The following is a 22,656-nucleotide window of genomic DNA, read 5'->3' as shown; positions in this document are numbered from 1 at the left end:
AGAGCGCGGAGCCGCCGGGCAGCTTTATCAGCCTGCTGAAGGCCCTGGCCTGAGAGCGGACAGTGGGGACTGTAAATCGCAGCCTCGGGCTGAGAGGGATGAAATTTGACAGGGGTCAGTGCCATCAGGGTCTCAGGGAAGAGTGGCCACACCAACTGTCTCCTGTCTCACCTGCAGCTCTCCACACGTTTAATCCTGCCATCCTGCGGGGAAAAAAAAGAAAAAAAAAAGGCTCCGTTTATTTTGTTTCTTTTTTGTATGTCTGTGCATTTTGTATTCTCTGCATGTCAGGATCTATTCCCGACTGTTCTCGCTTCACCTGGCTCCTTGTGTTCAGTTCGGTTCTGTTTTCACCTCTCCCATCCATATTGACTGTACTGTTATTAGTGCGCTGCGCCCATCCTGGGCTGCATCCGTTAGAGCGGTCACGTCGCCACGGAGGTTTAATTAGGACAAAACGAGCGTGCTGGAGTCCTCGCCTCTCCCGAGCTCGGTGACAGAAGTTCTTTGGCCATTCCGTGACGGGGACGATATGCAACAGGGGGAGGGGAGGGTGGGAGTGGGGTCAGTTGCCGACGGTAATGGATGCAATCAACAAACCTGTTCTGTCGGTTTAGCGCTGCAGGTGTCACAGCTAATTATGAGCGTTTTAATCGCCCAGCACAGCCATAAGCTCAGAAGGTCTCTGGGGGCACACGATGGGCAGTCGTAAAGTGATGGCTACATGCATAATTTGTGTGTGTGTGTGTGTGTGTGTGTGTGTGTGTGGATTGATAATGTATCTCTCAAACACCCCTAACACATCTCTAACATCAAGCTAATGGCCTGCTGTTTTAAGTCTTTTGTGTTTGTACGTTTATCTGTTTATACATGACATCATCTGCTTTGACTCCCTCCCTCCACCCCCAGCAGCGGAAGCCCTCTGCACCCAGTGACCTCCGACCCCCGGGCCCAAGCAGTGACACCCTCCATCCCCCTGCGCCCGTGCTGGGGCCTGGTCGGCATAAGACCACCGGAGGTGAGTGTGAGATGGATGAACACAACACGCAGAATGACCTTGCGTGTGTTTACATGCACCCATGCTTTTTTGAGGAGTGCATTTACACTTCAATGGATTCATACATTTTGCTCAGCTAAACTAGCTTCCATTATACACATTCCGAATTCAACATTTTTTGGTAGTTTTTCCATAAACAGAAAAAATGCCCTGAAGTTGTTGTATAGTTTTGAAGTCTATCTTGTTTTCAGTTTGGCAGTAAGTTGAATAGTTTAAACATCTCCAGCTGTCTTTGCCAAACAGAGACTCCCACAGCCTTCCCTAAACCATTTGAGATTCGGAGTTTATACTAAAGTAAAAAGTGTGTTTGCTACTGAAGAAACGAAATTCATGCTCATTTAAGGGGTTTGTCATAACAAGGTGAACACTTATGCAGAGCAGGTAGAAGATAAGAACAGACAAATCTTATCATCTTTTGAAGTGGAGCTTGATTATTGCTTGATTGTAATTCTCTGGAAACGGCTGGAGTTTGAGGTTGTCTGTGATTGACAGTCCCTTGGCTATTGAGACAGAAAACCGTTTGATTTCAACGGATGGTGCAGCATCCTCAATCGCAAGATGGTATCTTTGGTGCCCAAGTCTTGCTTCACAGAGCCGGCGCTGCACCAGGATCCACAAGTTCTATTGCGACGCGGAACGGAACGAGTGAGGCTCCTGTGTATCTGCGCAGAGATTCATTAGAATACCAATGAGCAAACATGGGCAACACGACATTACACACTTATGTGTTCCCATTTAAATTCAGTCCTGTGTCAGTGTTCCCTCTTTCTTTCGCTCTCTCTCTCTCTGTTTTCTCTCTCTATCTTTCCTCTCTCTCTCTGTCTCTCTTTTTTCTCTCTCTCTCTGTCTATCTCTCTCTTGCTCCCCCCTCTCTCTATCTCTCTCGGTGAGATATCTCCCCAATGCTGTTTGCTCTAAGTCTGCTGCTCTTATCAAGCATGCATGCATACATACAGTACAATTTGCAGAGGAAGAGAACAAAATGATAGAGAGAGAGCAGGAGATGAAGGAGTGCGGTGAGAGAAAATAAAAGGATAGAGAGAGCAGGAGATGGAGGAGTGTGGTGAAAGGAGGGATGAAGAGCTCAGGGAAATAATGAGCACGGAAGGAAGGAAGGAGCGTGCAAGGAGAACGAGCAGCAAGAAAGGAGAGATGGAGAGAATAAAGGGGCTAAAGATAGAGGGAGGAGAAAAAAGAGGTGAAGAAAAAGTGACATGAGTACGTAGGAACAAGGGGACCGAAAGATGGCAGAGGGAGGAAAGAAGGAGTGGAAAAAAGGAAGAGAAAGATGAGAGAAAGAAGGACAGCAAAACTGGTCAAGACGGAGGAAAGAGGGCAACAGAGAAGTTGATCAGAGCAAAAGAGAGATCACACAGAGAGGGAGGAAGAGGGATAGAGAGAGAGAGAGAGAGAGAGTGAGTGTAGAAAGGGTATCTCTGAGGAGCGACAGGCCTCTGATTCACATAGGGAGTCCAGCTCTCTCCTCTCCTCCTCTTTATATCTGTGTTTAAAGCAGCTGCCTCATAGGCAGCAGGATTAAGGCCCTGCTCATGCGCCTCGCAAACCTCACTGACAGAAATGCCACCCTCCCTCCCTCCACCACCACCGGCCCCCTGTCCCCGCGCTCCCTTCCCCCAGCGAGGCAGAGCCAAAGTGGGGAGCAGCCGCAGGAATCTGGCATCTGTCCTGGAGCTGAGATGGAGCGCTGCCATGTCAGCAGCAACAGCAGACTGCACAAGCACCTGTCAAATTCAGAAAGGAATGAAACACACACACACACACACACACACACACACACACACACACACACACATTCTCCAGCCTCCCCAGTTTAATTCCCCGGATTAATTGTGTCTTTACCACATGTAACCATAACCATAGACTCATGCAGTAGTGCACACATACACACATCTGACACATGCACACTTATGTTTACACACACACACATACACAAACACACACACACCCACATGCACACACACACACAGTCTCTCTTGTCAAACTGCCCGAGTGGCTAAATGGGTAACTGAATACTTGTTGGCACAGATACATCATTGTGACCCAGACTTCCATAAATGTTAATTCATCTCAAGTATTCATGATCCCTAGACCTCTACTCAAAGGTTGATTCAGCACAGCACATACACACACACACACACACGCACACACGCACACGCACACTAGCTTTCAATCTCCGAGTCTTGAGCTGTGAGACGGGCAGTTCTGGGATAACAGGTCGGATTGATTCCTTGCAGCGCTCAATTACTTAGCTCATTCTCCCAATCAATAGTCATATGCATGGAGCGTCCAGCCAGTGAGTCAGGCCCATTATTACCCCGTAGTGCAATTCCACATTCGGCCTGTAGTCTAAATCTCAGCTGCTCTGCTGTTTACTGCAGTGCTGTAGCAGTTCATCTCTGTTTAATGGACATACGAAGCCTCCTAATTATTATTATATTTAAATATATAGATCAGTTTTTGTAGTTTTGCATTGTAATACTATCGTTGTTGTAACATAATTAGTAATGCATTTTTTATTGTATAGCATGTTGGATACTTCTTAATAAGAGGATGAAAAAAACTTCTTTGCTACACAGATTTAATTGTTTCATTTAGTGACGACGTTGTTTTTCTTGGACGTGTCTCCTATGGTGCCCTTTTTTTTTTAACTTGACTGAAAGTGTAACTCTGGGTGGACAGAGCAAATAGCCTCGACTCCTCCTCAGGAGAAATGTGTGACCTCATGTGCCGTGGCTAGCGTTAGCGTGACATCACCCTGTAATCGTGTAGCTGTGAAGGCCAAATAAAACACACAGGCCAAGACTCTTAACAATGAGTCAAGTGAGTAAATGTCACAGTGCCTTTGAGTGGAGTGGCTCGAGTGTTTCCAGCGTGTGTGTGTGTTGACTCATGGTCTGTGGTTTGCTTGTGTTTTTGTTGGTGGTATTGAAGGATTTTATTGAAGCAGTGTGCTTAAAAGGTGTGTGTGTGTGTGTGTGTGTGTGTGTGTGTGTGTGTGTGTGTGTGTGTGTGTGTGTGTGTGTTCTGGGGAGCTCATAACATTGAATCTGTCATTGGGTGTTCCTGTTTGTTTGCAGCCAAGGGAAGGGTGGGACCGTGGAACGTGGTGCTGCATGAACGCTTTGCCTACAGACACACACTTATGGGACTGCAAGACAAACAAGAGTGTGCACACACACACACACAACGTGTTAACATACATGCACACTTGCTACAGTAACACACAAATACATGCTGCACACACTTGTATCACACACCCACATACGCCACGTCTCTCTCTCTCTCTCTCTCTCTCTCTCACACACACACACACACACGCACACTCTCACACTCTCGCTCCCACCTATGAAAGTTTTAGAATATGTTACTAGCATAGATTTTAAAAAACATATTTAAACTTTTCCAATACACAATGCTCTGGCAATTAAATAGCCTTAGTTGCTGAAATGGCCTTAATTAAACAAACAAACAAACAAACAAACCTACAGTCTCGCTCACTCCTATATCACACAGTCAGAGTGGCATTGGCAGTGCTGGGCTCTTCTGGAGCAGCAGTGCACACAGGGGATGGGTGCGTACAGGGTGTGGACCCAAAGTGTAGCACATTTCAGATGTTCAGCAATAGAAGTGCAGAGTAGCACAACGCTGTGGGCTGAGTCAGCTTTAAGGAAACGTGTGTGTGTGTGTGTGTGTGTGTGTGTGTGTGTGTGTGTGTGTGTGTGTGTGTGTGTGTGTGTGTGTGTGTGTGTGTGTGTGTGTGTGTGTGTGTGTGTGTGTGTGTGTGTGTGTGTACGCACATCCTAATCCCATTCCCTTACCAACAGGCCAGTTAATGTCACTGCCAAACCTTAATTAAAACAGTAACCAGTGGACACTCTGCCCCCTCCCAAAGCTCTGGTCAAATTAAAGCTCTGGACAGTTATGTGTGGGTGGATGGATGTGTTGGTGTCTCCTTGTGTGTGTGTGTGTGTGTGTGTTTGACCAACTCGTACAGTGTAACACTAACACAATAAGAGTGAGGACGTGGGGCAACTTCTTAATATAGCTGAAGGACGAGGGAAAACAAGCCTGTGGCTCTCTGGACTCCCACAGCGACAGTGCACTGATTTCCCTGTCATCTAACACCACTGGCCTCTCACAGGGGCCAATGGCAAACACACACACACACACACACACACACACACACACACACACACACACACACACACACATACACACACCCTGCAGACACACACACATACACATATATACACACTCACACACACACACACACCTACACCTATACACACTCACACACACCCACACACACACATACACATACATACACACACACACACACATACACGTACACATATATACACACACACACACACACACACACACACACACATACACATATATACACACACACACACATACATATACACACACACACACACACACACACACACACATACACATATATACACACTCTCACACACACATACACATATATACACACTCACACACACACATACACATACACATACATACACACTCACACACACACACACACACACACTCTCACACACACACACACACACACACGCATGCACACACGTACGCACACACATACACACGGGGCGCTGGCACGGGGCAGTTCCACTGATAGGCTCCACTCCAGCAAACTCCCAGTGTGGCCCACTGCCAAATCAGCAGGATTGACAGCTCAAGTGAAAATGTGGTGTGTCTGTGTGTAGCTGGTGTTATGTTGTCTAACCAGAGTTAGTGGACAGTGCCACACTTGGGCAGTGAATATCCCCCCCCCCCTTCCCTGCAGGAAACAGAGGAGGCACTCACACACTCAGATCTCTGCAGGGGAAAAAGGGGGCTTGCTTTATCTAGCGCCGGTCACTAATACTGGCTACTTAGAGCGACACTGAGAGCAGGGAGAGAGAGAGAGGGAGATAGTCAGGCTCGGGTAGATTTAGGAGAAAAACAGATTGTGTTTGGCTTGATGGGGATTAATCCAAAACCATTAAGTAGGGATTTCTTTTTTTGAGACCTAGGAGCCGTGCACTGTGAAGTGTGCAAATGTGTCTGTGTGTGTGTATGTGTGTGTGTGTGTGTGTGTGTGTGTGTACAAGCACGCATCAAGGGTATTTTCACTATCGTCTTAGCGTGGTGTTCTGTTTCAGGCTAGCAGCTCATTCTGCAGGGAGTTCTCAGTGCGGCATAACTCCTCTGGAGCCCAACCTTATAAAGAAAGGGCTGCTAGTTAGGAGAGAGACACTAGAGGGAAAACACACTCTGGAGAGACTACAGTAAGAAGGGGGGGGGGGAAAACCCTACAAGCTGTGTGTTGGAATTTATAACTGCACTGCTTAGGTCAGTCATCTTGGTTCTTATGTATTCTTTGATCCTCTTGCTTTACTTTCTGTCTTTTTTGTGCTGCTCTCTTCCTCTCTCTTTCCTTTCCTCTTTCTCTCACTACCCCCCCACCCCCCTCTCTCTCTCTCTCTATCCCCTTCTCCCTCCTCCTCTTTAAAAACAATAACAGATCTGTTCCAGGGAATGGTGTGGGAGGTTACTTGTTAGCGTGTGCTGTAAGCCTCTCTTGTCACTCTCACAGTATCTCAAAGTCTCCTTCTCTCTGAAAGTCTCCTTCTCTCTGACTCTGTCTTCGACTCTCACTTCTCCAGAACTCTGACATTCCCTGTTTTTTTTATTTTCCATTCCTGCTTCTTCCGACAGAGAATTCCCAGGACCTGGCCGGCGTTGTTCCCGAGCAGTTCACAGGCCTCCTGCACGGCTCGTCGCCGGTCTTCGACTGTCGAGAGGAGCCTTTCAAAGTCCCCAGTGCGACGACGTCCTCCTCCTCCTCTTCCACCGCGCACGGACGGGACGCGGACGCAGACGGCGTTGACAGGGGCGAGGACGTGCCCTCTCACCCGCCCCCTCCACCGGCAGCAGCAGCTGTGGCAGCGGCGGCAGCCATGTCCGCAATCCTCTCAGACTGTGACCCCAAAGCCATCTACGCCACTGTGAACAAGGACCACTCCGGAGTCGGGGCTTCGGCCTCGGCGTCGGGCACCCCCCGGATGCGTCCGCCCGGGGACCTGAAGCTGGCCCGCAGCCTCTCCAAGTCCGACTCCGACCTGCTGGTGTCACCCCCCAGCGAAGAGGAGGGTGGCTTGGGCAACCGCAGCGAGTCCGTCTCCAACTGCAGCACCAGCAAGAGAAGGCTGGAGAAGTCGCCATCCTTCACCTCTGAGTGGGATGAGGTAAGCACTTCCGCTGGGTGTCATTGGCCGACGATGCAACCATAAAATGCGTTGGGCGCAGGGTACACACCGAATGACAGAGAGTGATGCCTGTTTTAAGTATATGTACGCCCTCTGTTTTTGCTTCAGTGCTCAAGATTAATGTGATCGTAAATGCCTTTGAAACACCATTGATCCAGTGAGGTACTTAAAACCCCTAAACCGTATTTGCCTTCTGTCCAAAGGAGGAAGGTTTTGCAGGCTTTAGTGAGAATACATTGGGGAGAAAGGCAGACTGATGCTCTCATTTACATAATATCTCTCCTCATCTATCTTTTCACTCTGTGAAGAGAGGATTTCTTATGCCTTGGTCATGCTAAGCACATGAACTGTGTTGCCTTTCTCTGATGATTTTAGTGTGTGTGTGTGTGTGTGTGTGTGTGTGTGTGACTTAGCTCAGAACTAGCCTCATCAGGTTGCCACGGCTTCAGACCTTAATCTGAAATCTTAAAATTGTTTACTCACTAACACCAACACACACACTTCCATGCTCTCTTGCACACTGACCTAAACACACCCACTCACACATACAGTATACACACTTTCCTATCCACACTATCTTTGGTAACTGTAGACTGGCATTCAGTAGTGGGGTGACAGCATAATCTGAAAGAGGACTAACTGTTTTGACTCCTTCCATGTTCTCTAGTTGCTTATGTGAAGACGTTTCATACATGTCTGTGCAGCACAGTGACTGACACGATGCCTCACGCCAGTACTCATTTTCCTGGAGTTTTCGATGTTACAACACCCAGTGAACTTACTTTACTTTATGAAGTCCAGCTGTTTGTGTTCTGGAGCTGTTCACGTTTTATAGTGTGTTCTGGTTAATAAGGTTCCAATTACGCCATGTCCTCACCGTTCGCCGTTTTTTTATTATGGTTACCAACGATAACAGTGAGACATCACCAGCTGCTCTGCCTCGCTCCAGAGCAGGGAGAGGGGAGCCGACGCCAAGATCCAGATGCATCCCAGAAAGCTGAGACAAAGAAATAAATCTTCTGCTCGGTGTGCGAAGCGTGAATATATGCATGACAATGTGTTGCCTTGCTCGTTGACACATGGCTTTATTCTGTCTTTTGTCACTGTGGCAACCTTGTAGTTGGCTTGTGACCATTTGTCCTCCAGCATAACTATATGTGGGGAAGTGTATTGGTTGTATTTTCCTCATGATGTATTGGTTGCAGCCTGTCCGCACCTCCACTAGCACTCTCAAATCCAATGACAAATAAATTTTTTAAAGGGCAACTACTTCTTGTTTTTGCTTTCCAGACTTGTCGCTTGTCCTCTTTGCATCAGTTAGTTTGTTCTTCCAGGTGCTGCAAGCACACTGCTGTTGAACACAGTGATGCTGATGCTGCTTGTTTTAGTAATGGCCGCACGAGTGAATCAGCTGCTGTCCATCTTGCCATTATCACAGCATTTATTAGACTCCACAATGAGGCCGCCACACACACACACACACACACACACACACAGGCCTCCGCCGGCCACCGCTCTGTGAATTGTCCCTGTGAATGACTGGACATTATTCCGGAATAATGAGAGCAAGCCGGGGTGGGATGAGTTGATCACTGTGTTCCCGGTTTGATTGGGAACAGATGGTAGTGAGGCACATCCTCGTTGGTACTTTTTGTGCTAACATATGCTAGTCAGCACGACCCATATTGATGGTAATGGGGCAGGCTGAGACCGCCTTGGTTGGCCAAGCATGGATGTTGTTGGCCAATGGCTTGGTATTGGGTGTCTCTGTTCTGAGGTGAAACTGATTCCTTTTGATGCAACCGGAGTTTGAGGGGACAAGTGAAGAGCTGTTGAAGATTTAGCCTAAGCAAGGATGGTATCAGAGCATGACTTAAGGTGCTCATAGCGACTAATCTTGTTTATCCCTTCAAGAGCTTTTAATCTGATGGGATAGCCATGGTCTTGTTTGCATACCGAGTGAATAAATGTCTTGTCCAAACAGGGGCAGACTGTGTTGTCTCAGACTTGGACACGGAGTCATAACACACCACCTTGTTTTTAGAAACCACCACCTACATAGTAAATAACTGTCACTTGTGACAAATGGGCTAACCGGTGTTTTTCATTTCTCAATTCCAAATTCCAAAAAGTCTGAAGAAATATGGGTTTAGATGGGTTTCTGATGTCCTGCATAGTGTGTTCCCAATACAGTAAATACCTCGAAAGAACATTTCTTAGACGTGTATATAATATAATTTGTTACCATACTCAATTGAAACTTGAGGAGTTTCGGAGTGTTGTAACTGAAGCGGTTTCTAAATCACATTTTAGATCTGACTTTTATCATTCTGGATTTGTGTTATGCCCACCCTGCCATGGAGGAGTGTGGTCACCCGCCCCCTTTTAAAAGAGACTTTAATAGGCTGCTGCAACACCATGGACCGTCTGTCCTCTGCCATTAAGGGAACATGGATTTGATTTAATGCATAATTAACATGGAACCTAGAACATGGGTCACCTCCTAGGTGTACCAAGTATATACGAGGCATCAGAAGATGTAGCTATTCCCCAGAATAGTCACCATCCCATGACTTTTGAAACATTATTTAAAAATGTCCCAAATCTAGAAGCCTCTGTGACTGACAGAAGTTAATCAGTTAACAGAAAGTCTGTTTTTGACTGAAATTAGCCATAATTGTTTTTGTTTTTTTTATCGCTCAGGAAAGAACTTGGAGAAAATAAGATAGCCATGGCCATATTGTTTACTCTTTCCTGAATGCAGTGCAAACATTCTATTTTTAAGTTTCATTTAGTTTGTTTTGTACTTTTTTCCTTTTTTTAAGTGTCCTTTGAGATTTCTTACTGCTTTGAAAATGTACTCTTTGTGTTGAATCCTCTATGGAGTTGTGTGAGACTTTTGAAATGTCTGAAAGCCTGTATCAGAGACAAACAACTGTGATATGTTTTCCATGTGTTCAAAATCACTACCACTTTCATTTGGATAACAGTTGCTGAAAAACACTGAAATAAGAGTTTTATGTAGTGCAGAGAATGTAGCTGCTGCCCAACTTATAAAAGCTCGACCATTGGTCCTGCTCTTGTAGTTTTGAGCAGATTACTTACCAGTCTTAAGGTTGCTTGGGTCTGCTGTCACACTCTGTCAGACAAACTCACGAGCATTGTGCCTAACTCCTAAAAGGTTTAACATCAGCCCTCTTCTAGTTTGTAGAGGGTTACTTACCCTGTTTTAAAGTTGTTTGGATCTACAGTGACATTGACCCCCAGTAACACGTGAGCACAATGGTCAACTTGTAAAGAAGATAAAAGGTCGGCCATCAACGTGCATCACGTTTTTAGAGGGTTACTCACCCTGTTCAAAGATTGTTGGGATGCACTGTCACGTTGTGCACCTTGAATGGCCATGAGCGACTTGTTAAAGGTCTGCAATAAGAGCCCTTGTTTTTAGAGGATTTTTTCAGGCTTAATCCCCACTGTTGCTCATTTTCTTTCAGCGGTGCTCAGTCAAAGACTGTTCGAGGACTCCCCCGCATCGTTCTGCATGTTTTTCCACAACACGGTGCTTTCTTCATCTCTCGATTACCATATCAGAGCTTTGGTGACCGAGAACAGTGCAAGACGTGCTCTTTTTTGAACGGCGTGTTCTCTGTTCTTGGTGATTTTTCATCAGAGAACTACTTCTCTCTCAGCCCTGCTCTGAACACTTTTACATTTCTGCCCATAAATATGGGCAATTTGCAACTTGCATTATTGATACACAGTCTTGGCACTTTTGCTGATTTATTTATGTGTTTAGAAAAATCTTGTCAGTCTGTGAATGTATGCTCTGGGCAAATCCAGCACCTACAATGTGCTGTAAGCCATCATGCGTACAGGTCAGGACATGACCGATTGTTCTGGAAGGGTTCTGGCTCAGATTTGTCTTGATGTCAGCCAGGTCTGATTTTCAAAATTCCTTTGAAGATGATTCCAAACTTTCTTACTTATAAACAAAACATCACCTCAAACAAATTGTTGCATAGCTGTGGTTTAATAAACAAATTTTATTTACTTAAAATTATTGTTGTAATAAGATTAAGTGCGTGCGTGCGTGCGTGCATGCTTACCCATTTATATGAACACATCAAGGAAGTGTAGATGAATTGCCATAGCAGGATTTGTGGTCCATGCATGCCTCTGCACAGCCTCATGCTGAATGATCAGTGACGGGTGGTGGACCAGACTGATGAAGTCATGAATCTAGATCAGGTGCGCTTGATGGACCAGACACTGCTCCTCTCTACCCTGTCTCTGTTTTAGAAGCCATATACCAAAAGGCCCATAAATCAAATTGGCATCAAATGACCAGCAGTGTGGGACCCACCCAGACCAAGTCACTAAGTCAAGAACCCCATTATGCTTGCTAGCTAGCTTGCTTTTTCTTTCTTTCTTTCTTTCTTTCTTTCTTTCTTTCTTTCTTTACTCTATCTCTATACCACTTTATCACATATTTTCTAGCATGCTCTTTTCCACCCCTTCTTCTTACTCCCTCCCTCTCTCTCTCTCTCTCTCTCTCTCTCTCTCTCTCTCCCCCCTTCCCCTATATTTCTCTAATAAACCCCTGTCCCCGAGCTTATAAGGGCTGTCATCATTACAACCCGTGGTGTATGTGTCCCTGAATGTTGGGGGCAAGTGGCCATCAATCCCCTGCTGTTCTGAGAATGTCCACACCCACTGACTGAGAGCCATGACTGTCTTGACCCTCCCCAGTGGTCCTCGCCTTGGGTCACACTCTGACATGTCCTTATCAGTCGATACACACACACACACACACACACACACACACACACACACCGCTGCATCCTCGATGGGGGAGGATCCTGGATGAAGCTTGGAGCAGGATGAGACACACAAAGTTTATTGATGCAGTGACTACAAAATATCCGCAACTAGCTGGTGGGGGGGGGGGACTACCAAACCTCTCCATTCCACTACACCCCCCCCCCCCCCACCCCCACCCCAAATACACACACACACACACCACTCTCAAGGGAGCGGAGTTAATATTAGCAAGTGTTAAATCTTGCAGAGCTCGTCTTTTGCTGTGCTGCGTTGAAAGCTATGGAGGAACTGGGATGAAAGTTAATTACTAGAGCTCACTGCACATTCCTTCACCATTTCTTTTTTTTTTTTTAAACTCTGCTTTTCCGTTTCCCTTCCCTGTCAAAGAATGATAATTTAAAAAAAAAAAAACACTTCCATGAAAAAGGACCCTCACATGCACTTTAATGTTGAGACAATGGAGGGCGTGGAGCTGGAGTTGCAGGGGGAATATAAATCCTCTCTGGCACATTGAAAATGTTAAATGGTGTCCTCCCCTCTTTGTCTTCCATTTCCTTGAATATCCCGTGAAGTGGGGCAACATTTGAAGCGTGGCCGATTCCCCTCTCTCTCTTTCTCTCTCTCTCTCTCTCTCTCTGCTGCTTACTGTTCTCCTTTCTCACTCGTTCTTGGGGCCTTGGTGGTGTTTTTTTTACTTAGTTTGCTAGGCGGCCATCTTGGTTGGTCACGGCTGGCTGCCCCAGGACACTCTGCTGGACCGACTGTGTGACAGCGAGTGGGCAAGCGAGCGAGGGGGTCCCCAGGCACCCAGAGACACCCAGAGCTTTTGTGTGGCTGGGTCGGTTGCTGCTTCCTGTCCTCAAACCTGCAGTCACACTTACACACACACATACACACGCGCACGCGCGCACACACAGGCACACGCACACATACAGGCACACGCACACACACATACACATACACAAACAAAAACACACGTACATACACACACACACACACACACACACACACACACGCACATACACACACACACACACACACACAGGCACACATAAATACACACATACGTACACATACACATACACATAAACATAAGCCAACTTCTACTTTTGAGTAAGCCAACTTCTACTTTTGAGACAAGGATGTATTTGACTTGCATGAGGACCTTTCCCCAGTGTTGAGTGTGTGTGTGCGTGTGTCCGTGCTTGTGTGCATGTTCAAGAGAAAGAGAACGTGGGAGTGTGTGTGTGCTTGTGTGTGTGTCTGTGCAGATAGAGAGACAAAGCCAGCTCATGCTAATGCAAGCCTGTCTCAGTCCTGGGATTAGACTAAACGTGACAATCCAGGGGCCTCTCTGTATGGCCCAGCAAATTCAACCACGACAAGGGGAGGAGTGAGGAGGAGAGAGGGAGAGCGAGACAGAGAGAGGGGGAGAGAGAAAGAGATGTACAGGGAAAAAGTGTAGACGGAGCAAGAGATAAGGGATAGAGGCAGTCATCTGGGAGCTCTTCACCGACTCCTGCTCTTCATCCTCCTCATCTTCATCCTTCACCCCCGCACTAAATCCCTATGGCCAGCACCAGACCAGCTTTTGTGAGTATCCCCCTCCACTTCCAGCTAGTCGCTTCAAAAGAAATCAGAACATGAGAAACAGATCGAGATGTACAATTTCTTGTCAGATGTGAGATGCACATTCTCTAATTTTGTTAGATGTGTGTCTTCGGTGTGTTTGATTTCTGAAGAGTACGAGCTGACAGATGATGTGATTTTCTTTTTTTGTCATTGTTGATTTCCTGTCGTTTCTGCATGTGTGTGTTTTGAAATTGATCTTCGGTCTTTTGGTGCCATTTTTCTGGGTCGGCTGTGACTTTAAGCTCCAATTAAAAAAACACAGCATCTGAAGGATATGGACATGCAAGGCAATGAATCCCCCCACAGATAGTTCTCCACTCGGCCTGAGCGGATCTCATTGGACCCCTGAAGTGTCATTGATCATGACAGCCAGTGGGGGCTCAGAAAGACTCTCATTCTACACAGAGGAATGAGTGGCTGGATGGACCTCCTATTGACTTCTCCCAGCCAGTGGTCCTCTGTCCCCCTTGTCTACTTGTTCATCTTAAAATGGGTTCATCTGCATGGATTAAATGTTTCCGCAGTTGAGCCTCTTGTGCAGAACCTCTCCACTGAGCTCACTTTGTCCTTTTTTAGACTTTGGATGGATTTACAAGGGATCAGCATATCTACCTGCAGTTTAATATGTTTACAAATACAAATTTTGGTTGATGTTACTGAGTTCACATTAAGAGAGAGAGAGAGTGTGTGTGTGTGGGTGTGTGTGTGTAAAAATTGTGTTTCTTGTGGGTTTCTGGCATCTTGTGGCACCATCCTAGCAGGGGTTTGTCTCTGTACGGGACGTTTTTATTGGCCTGCCCACTCCACCAGACTGCTGTGCTGATGCCAGCCCACCTTTGTGGCGCAGACAGCTTGGCAGCCTGGCTCAGGGCGCAGGCCCCTTTTTGTCCCCTCACACAATGCCAGTGCCAGCTGTCAGCGGCTACGGCTGCCCACCGAAGGTGCTGGGGCAGCAGTCAGTCAGTTTGCCACTCCGCAGCTGGCCCTTGCTCTCCTACACACAGTCACACACACACACACACACACACACACACAATCACACACACACACACACACACACACACACACACACACACACACATACATACACAAGCACTCCCCCACCAGGCTCCTCTTCACTTCAGCTGCTGACCTCTGCTCTCCTGTCACCTTTGACCCCCAGCAGCCATTGTCTGTATTGATGGGTGTAGCAGCCACTCAGTGGGTTTTCACAATCAAGGCGTCGCCTGGTCTATTTACGGATCACAATCCCTGCTGAAGCTGTGCAAGCAATTTTTTTTCTCTCTCTCGCTCTTACTTGTATCTGTTTTTAGTTTTTCAGTCTCTCCCCATCTTGAGCTCTGTCTCTCTTTTTCTTTCTCTCTCTCTCTCTCTTTCTTTCTTTCTTTCTTTTTTTCTTTCTTTCTTTCTTTCTTTCTTTCTTTCTTTCTTTCTTTCTTTCTTTCTTTCTTTCTTTCTTTCTTTCTTTCTTTCTTTCTTTCTTTCTTTCTTTCTTTTACTATCCATCCATTCCCTATTTCTCATTTTGCTTCTTGTAACTATCCCTCTCCCTCCCTCTCCCTGTGCCTGGTGTCCTTGATATCTCCTCAGCTGTGATGGGGAGTTAAGCTCAGTGGAACGGCATTATTTATTTATTTATTTATTTGTATGCTCCTCCCGCAGGCACCTCCAAGGCCATTCAGATAAGGATTTATTAAGTCAATTCCCCTTTGTAACAGCCCCCAACATTAAGCAAGCTGAAGCTTCCTCAACTGATGGGATTCCATTTTCCCCCCTGATATTACCCGCCAGTTTCTAGCCGGATGTGCGCGGACTGTACCTCAAGGTCCTTGACACTTCCACACTAAAAAGCAAATCCCACGTCCTGCGATTAGTATTTATGCGAGGCCGCTAGCAGGAACTCTATCTGCGACTGCGAGCAACGTCATCAATAATGCATTTTGTGTAACCCCTTCAGGCTCGTAGCTAGTTGAAGAGATGGATTATGGGTAAATCACGGATGGTTCCCTCTACCCCCCTGGGGGTGTCCTTATGTACCCATATAGAATTAAATGAGGGGCCAGAATATGTCTGCCTTGTTCTGGAGGGTTGTCGAACACCCATCCTCCCAGCGTTGCCTGTGGGAGCTCGGAGGCTGTATGACTGTATCTGATTAACAAGGCGCGTGGCCACGAGGCGGAGGACCTCCAGTGACATGTAGCACTGTGGTGCTCGTTAGGCAGAATTTATGGCACATGTTTTCATGGACGGAAAAAAAGGGTGGCGTGATGGAGGACCATGTGATGTCGTAACCGCTTTTACTGCAGTCTGGTTTAACCACATAGATGTGGATTTGTGGTGGTTGTTCATTCCCACTAGCCACCAGTCCGTTGTTTATCTTTTGGACTTAACTGAGTGATGGAACATTTTTGTGCTTTATCTTTGTCAGTAAATAGGAAAATATTAAAGAACAGCATTTTATTTTTTCAGGAATTCCTGTTGTGAATTTAAAAAGTTATGAGATTTTTTTGTTTTTTGTTCCTTTTTTGCCTCTAAGAGCAAAAGGGAATTGGGTATATCAATTCAAGCATGACAAATTGAAACAAGGTATCTATCTAGCAGTGTGTTTCCTCTCTTTCCTGAAGCTAGGATTGCACGTTGACAGTGATTGATGAGACCTAACAGTCGCTTGAAGTGAACATTTGCACAAATGTTTTATTTATTTCCCTCTCAGTCACTCAGAGACACGGGAACAGAGCCCTCATCAGCTCTCCACCATGTTGCACAGTGGTGAAACTTACATGAGTTCATATGAGGGAATTGCACACATTTAAATAATCAGTTGTTATCTGGTTTATTTCTGACACTTAGTTTGTCACAGCTTTATATATATTTTTTTATTACTTTTGAAGGTCTCACTGCTACTTAGGCTCTTCTGACATCTGCATCTTCGTTGTTGTTGTCGTTGTCGTTGTCGTTGTTGTTGTCATTGTCGTTGTTGTTGTCATTGTCGTTGTTGTCGTTGTTGTTGTGTGTGACTGTTGAGCAGGAGAATGAGATGTCATTTTTTGGTGTGTGGACCCTGTGACTCATGGGTTTTCAGGTATACTCTGCACTATTCATTTGGTTCAAATGTATCGGATTTAAGAACTGAACTTTCAGTCTTTCAGTTATACTGCTCCCTTAAAGCAGAGAGTGACATAGCAAGTCAGCTGTGATTTTTTTCAGATTTTTTTTGATCCATTTCAGAGGCAGTTTTTTAATCTCAGGATGTGAGGTTCAGAACATGTTATCAGGGTAAATTAGTCATCCTAGACCCCCCCCCCCCCCAAGTCTCCTCTCCTCCACCCAGTCCCCTGTCTCCGCTTCAGAGGAGCCAGCTGGAGAGTCCTGCTAAAGACCCGTGACGTTTCTCTCTGAGATCACCGGCCCACGAGTCCAACGGAATGCAGCTCAGTCTCACAGAGCCATGGAGCCTTCTGCTGGCTGTGCTTAGTAATGAACCCAACTCCCAGAGAAACACATTAGGAGTGATAAGGAGACGAGACACCCGGCCCCACAGCAGCTGTGTGCGTCTCAGAGGTTGATCACCTCATGACTGCTCAGAATCTCATACCACTGCTATTTAATCAAGTGAGAGGTCATTTAGGATTTGCTGTCTTATGTGGCTACAGTGCTGGACAATGAAATGTCATGGTTTTGTTGTGTGGATTGTTGATGACATGGCAGGTGTAGTCTACACTGTATGTTGCTATATGTGTTTCTTGTGTTGTGTGCTCTTTGTAATGCCAGTGCTTGTTGGTGTTGTGTGTCCTTATGTTATTGGGTCAAACTTAGTGGCACCCAAGCCAAATCTATCTATCCATCTGTCTATCTTCCTACGTTGCGATGAAAAAAGTGTTAAAAATGTTTTCTGAACTCCCCCATCTTCCTGATGGTACGGTCTGACCTCCACCACCCCTCTCCTGTAGAGCACAGCTGGCTGTAGTTGTGCCCAGCCTCTGCTAATGAGGAGCCGGGGGAACCTGTAAACTTGTTTCTTATAGTCCAGTAGCAGCCTGGATGTTTTGTCTCTCTCTCTCTTGTCTTTTGTTCAAGGCCAGACACCTGCGTGTATCTATTAGAAAAGTGGGATTTTGCCTTGTTCCGCCTTGTTAGCCACTTGTCATTTGAGACAAATAATTGCGCTTTAAAGGACAGTGTGCTGTTTTCATATTCCAGCAGTGACAACAACAGTATGGTAATGGGCCCCTGAGGGAGTACCGCTGAATACCGTGGAACTGAACACGGAACGCTCCAATTTAAATTACTGTTTTTGAAGTGGGGTTAAAAAGTGCAATATGCAAGAAGTTTTAATCAAGTTAGCGTATATAAGTATAAGTATATATACTCTTTTGATCCCGTGAGGGAAATTTGGTCTCTGCATTTATCCCAATCCGTGAATTAGTGAAACACACTCAGCACACAGTGAGGTGAAGCACACACTAATCCCGGCGCAGTGAGCTGCCTGCAACAACAGTGGCGTTAGGGAAGCAGTAAAGGGTTAGGTGCCTTGCTCAAGGGCACTTCAGCCGTGCCTACTGGTCGGGGTTCGAACCGGCAACCCTCCGGTTACAAGTCCGAAGCGCTAACCAGTAGGCCACGGCTGCCCACAGTTAGCCAGAAGTCTCAGTACAGACCTCTCCACTCTATTCTCTCCGTGCTCTGCAGAAGCTTGTGGTGTTACGTTTGACTGACACCTGGTAGCCAGACTTCTGATATCCCTGGTTTTATAATCTCTGAATGATTAACTGACGCAACTCGCTGAGAAACTTCTAAATGGAATATCTTTTGTATAGGAGGCTCCTCGCCGGGCTTGGTTAAGAGAAGCTTTTAAGGAACGCACGCCCATCCATATTTTGGAGCCCATTTAAAAATAAAAACCTTAGAACCTACGCACCAGGTCATCGGTAGTTTAAAAGGAAGATTTCTAGCAGCAGTCATTATGTTTCGATATTGAAGTATCTCTCAGCTGAGCGCCGGAGCTACGGAACTCTTTAGATGATAATTACAGAGGTTGTGTCTCACTGATGGAGTTGTCATCCGGGGAGTCTTAAGGAGAAAAAAAAAACGATGAGTCATGCTCCTCCTGATTCATCTCCAACGAAGGCGCTCAGAGACTGAACCGATGGAGGAAGGTAGAAAGAGAGGTAGAAACAGGAATTAGACAGGGTACCACAGAGACACCCACCCCCCACCCACCCATCCCACTCCACCCCCATCATCATTTAACTTATTTCACTGAAATTTGGGGTAGCATACCAGGAAGTAATCAGGATTAACTCCGGGAGCTCAATGGTGAATAAAGAAAGTGCCTCTTCAAAGATGCTTCACATTCTGGTCCTGTGGATTGGGTTTGCTGTATGCAGAGGGATGTGTGTAAAGAAGCAGTTCCTGTTGAATTCTCTTGGCCTCTTGTATGAAATGCTCAGGCAGAGCCCTGTACTCTTTCAGGGCATGTTCCTGTCCAAATACATGCATTTTTCCAAACTAGACATCTACTATGCCTTTGTTGTGTGTAGGGATTGACCGGAATTTTACACCCAGATATGACACATTTTATATCTGTTGTGAATGGCTGTTGATGTGTGTGTGTGTGTGTGTGTGTGTGTGTGTGTGTGTGTGTGTGTGTGTGTGTGTGTGTGAGAGTGTGTGTGTGTGTGTGTGTGTGTTGTGTGTGTGTGTGTGTGTAACGAAAAGAAGGATGCAGCAGCAGCCGTCGCAATGTTAAATTACTTTTTCTCCTCAGCAGACTCTGATGTCTTCCAGCGCAAAGCCCAGGAGGTCTCAGTCCTGTCACAGTGTAAGAGCTCCTCCCTTTAAACACCACCTCCTGTTCCTCCTTCTCCTCCTCCTCTCATTTCCCCTGCTCTAGGCTAACACAGTGAAGATTGCCTACATTCTCTGGGAATGGGTAAAGTTAAGGGGATGATTCACAGGGCAACTTTTTTGAGTGATGTTGCTGGTCGGTGTTGCTGACTGATGATGATGATTTCCCATTGATTCCGATACCAACAAATATTTATTTAGAATAATTTAATCAGCCAAATATAATCACCCATTGTGATGTGGGACACGATAATCCAGTCAGAACACTAGGAACCCGCCTACCAACATTGCTCAAAATTGTCCTGTTTATTATCACCTGAAGAGTTGGGTAAAGAGGAGAGGGGATGGTGGATGTGCTCTTTTTGGTTCATGTTGGCGGGATGAAGGATTGTAGTGAGTAGAGGTGTCTGGTTGCCTTTTCTCTGTTAACGAGCTGCCAGTGGGATGCACTGGTGTGGCTCTCTGGCATGGTCTGTCTTTCTCTCTATCTCTCTCTCTCTATCTCTCTCTCTCTATCTATCTCTCGCTCTGTCTCTCTCTGTTGTGTCCTGCTAAGCTTCTTCACCAGAAGCTTGTGCGCGCTAATCTCCACGTCCACCGGGACGTGCCTTGTTCATCGTCTGTCGTGTTTCTCTCTTTTCATCTGGCCTTTCTTATTCATAACGGCCACTCTTTTATTCTGTAGCGACACCGCTCATCTCGAGACGGATCAGAAGTTGAAAGTGTTGCCTCGAAGATGGACCTGATTTTTTTCAGATTGAAAATTTATTTCTGAGGTTGATTTTTTTATTTTTTTATTTATTTTTTTTTTTTTGTCAGGATTGTGTTGACCTAAGGGCAAATAGTTACACTCCTACAACTTCTACCACAAAGTTAGAGATGGAGTACATTATCTTCCTTTATTTGTGTTCGTCCTTGTCTTTGGTTTTTCCAATATTTATAAAGATAATATCTCATTTTTATCAGGCATTGTAGACTTAATTGTGAATATTCTATACTATATGATCACTAACAGAGACACCAACAGAGGTTCTGCCATACATTTCTTTACGGTTGCCATAGAAAAAGGAAAACACAAATGTATTTTATTCCCATCCTCATCAATGGACCTGGATTACATAAAGACGCCACTAAATTACTCAGGCCCAGAGGGGTCTCATTATCACTGTTCCACAGATTATTTCTGTGGGGCAGTAGAATATTGAAATGTCAATCATTCTGTGTTTAGAAGGCTACACATTCTCGCCTGATCTTATTAAAAGCTGTCTCTTAGGAACGTCTGGTATGACAGAGGAGATTTCCATAATTCCAGTTTGCCGTGACAAACCTCACAACTTTCTTAACCCATCTCCCTCTGTTCTGGATCACATGTTAGCCCTTTGTGCTCCTACTCTGATTTAAGACCAAGCCCCATGAGATGGGCCGGCACTACATCCTGTAGTATGTATGTTCACAGAAGGCTTGATATTAGATGTACCACCCCCCCCCCCCTGTCTGTGGATGTGTCAATGGATGTTTGTGCAAATACGCATGGGAATGAATGTGAGATTTATCACCACATGGTGTAATATTATTTCTGCTTAAGGGCATGTTGCGAAGAGGCCTTTTGGTGTCCATGGTCTTCCTCAGGTTTGCCTTGTGGGGGTCTGCATGGGTGTGTTACCTGTTGTAATGACATTACAGCCTTGTTGGGAATCGTACTCCAGAAACCCCAAAGGTCCAGAAATCCAATTATATCTTTATTGCAGCCTGTGTTTACTGTCAGTGCTCCGCCTTCATGATGAATGGGTGTCCTGTTCAAATATTCACACTTCAATCAATAAAAACAACCAATGTGATCTCGCCAGTCATGTTTCTTTGTCTAAAAGGATCCAGTAAATCACTCTGCCTGCCACCCATACGATAACCATCTGTTTTGTCTATAGAATCATAATGCACTTCAATATGAGATGGCATAATCAGATCACCATAATGTAGACTCCTGACAGGCCTTTCAGTTCTCAGGCACTGTGCTGGAATTCAGGGGTGGGCCAGGCTGTTTAAATTTGAAAATAGATAATTATGTACCTTACACCTTTTAGCATTTCTGATAACTTCAGGCATAGAATTTTCCCTTCCTTCAAGCCCTGACCATCTGAATATTCTATATGTTAGAATCTATATGTCGGGGTGCTGTGGCGCCCTACAGCGCCGTACCTTGTTTAGGTCCATGTGCCTCAGGGACACGGGTTCAAGTCTGACCCGGATCATTTCCCGGTCCCACCCCATCTCTCTCTCGCTCGCTTCCTGTCTGTCTTCTCTCTGTGCCGTAACAAAGATTTTTAGCAGCATTTGTAGTGATTCCAGTGTTTGTGATGTTGCTGAATCATTTTTAGAGTTGTGATACTCTACATGACCTGACCTACCACTCTTGCTTCTCCCCTCCTCTCCTCTCTCCTCTCCTCTCCTTTCCTCTCTTCCTCCAAACCTTCAGATTGAGAAGATCATGACGCTGATTGGCGCTGGCATCGACTTCTCCCGAGACCAGCAGTACACCGCCTCAGGTAAGGCTCCTCTCACGCTCCGCCTCAACACATTTTCACACAAACACGTGTCCGGCCCTCTCACACACCCGGACAGGGTCCAACCCTCTGACACACCCTGACAGGGTTGCAGCCCTCTCACACACACTGACAGGCTTGCAACCCTCTCACACACACTGACAGGCTTGCAACCCTCTCACACACACCGACAGGCTTGCAACCCTCTCACACACACCGACAGTTGCAGCTGCGGGTTGAAAGCTGCTCTTGGTCACCCAGTGCTTGAGGTGGAGAGGTCTCTTGTGAGAGACTTGAGCGACTGAGGTCCCTTTTGGTGTTGATGTTTACTGACACACCATCCCTGGTGCCAGGAGACATAATCCTGCTAATGCTCCAGCGTGCCATGTGCTGGGTGTGTATCTGCATCCTGTGCACAAGGGCTCTCGCGTTTCAATCTTATGTGTGTGTGTGT

General features: G+C 46.0%; 1 protein-coding gene across 11 annotated transcripts in view; it reads left to right on the top strand.

Annotated features, from left to right (window-relative positions):
• Positions 1-22,656, top strand: part of anks1aa (ankyrin repeat and sterile alpha motif domain containing 1Aa) — a 106,701-nt gene that overhangs the window by 44,730 nt on the left and 39,315 nt on the right. For 5 of the 11 annotated variants that reach the window (XM_076275884.1, XM_076275891.1, XM_076275890.1 and 2 more), the window contains exons 13-16: positions 910-1,018; positions 6,812-7,341; positions 19,583-19,636; positions 22,136-22,205. In XM_076275884.1, coding sequence (XP_076131999.1) covers positions 910-1,018; positions 6,812-7,341; positions 19,583-19,636; positions 22,136-22,205 — 763 coding nt within the window. The remainder of the gene's footprint in view (positions 1-909; positions 1,019-6,811; positions 7,342-19,582; positions 19,637-22,135; positions 22,206-22,656) is intronic. The other 6 variants (XM_076275894.1, XM_076275886.1, XM_076275885.1 and 3 more) reach the window with 3 other exon arrangements.

This window comes from Alosa pseudoharengus, unplaced genomic scaffold (genome assembly GCF_046254945.1).
Source record: "Alosa pseudoharengus isolate Yale_2024_CS ecotype anadromous, Long Island Sound unplaced genomic scaffold, YU_APseudo_1.1 YU_APseudo_1.1_scf_9, whole genome shotgun sequence".
Taxonomy (NCBI): Eukaryota; Metazoa; Chordata; class Actinopteri; order Clupeiformes; family Clupeidae; genus Alosa; species Alosa pseudoharengus.
The sequence above is the reverse complement of the archived record's forward strand: the minus strand, read 5'-3'. Positions and strand labels throughout refer to the sequence as shown.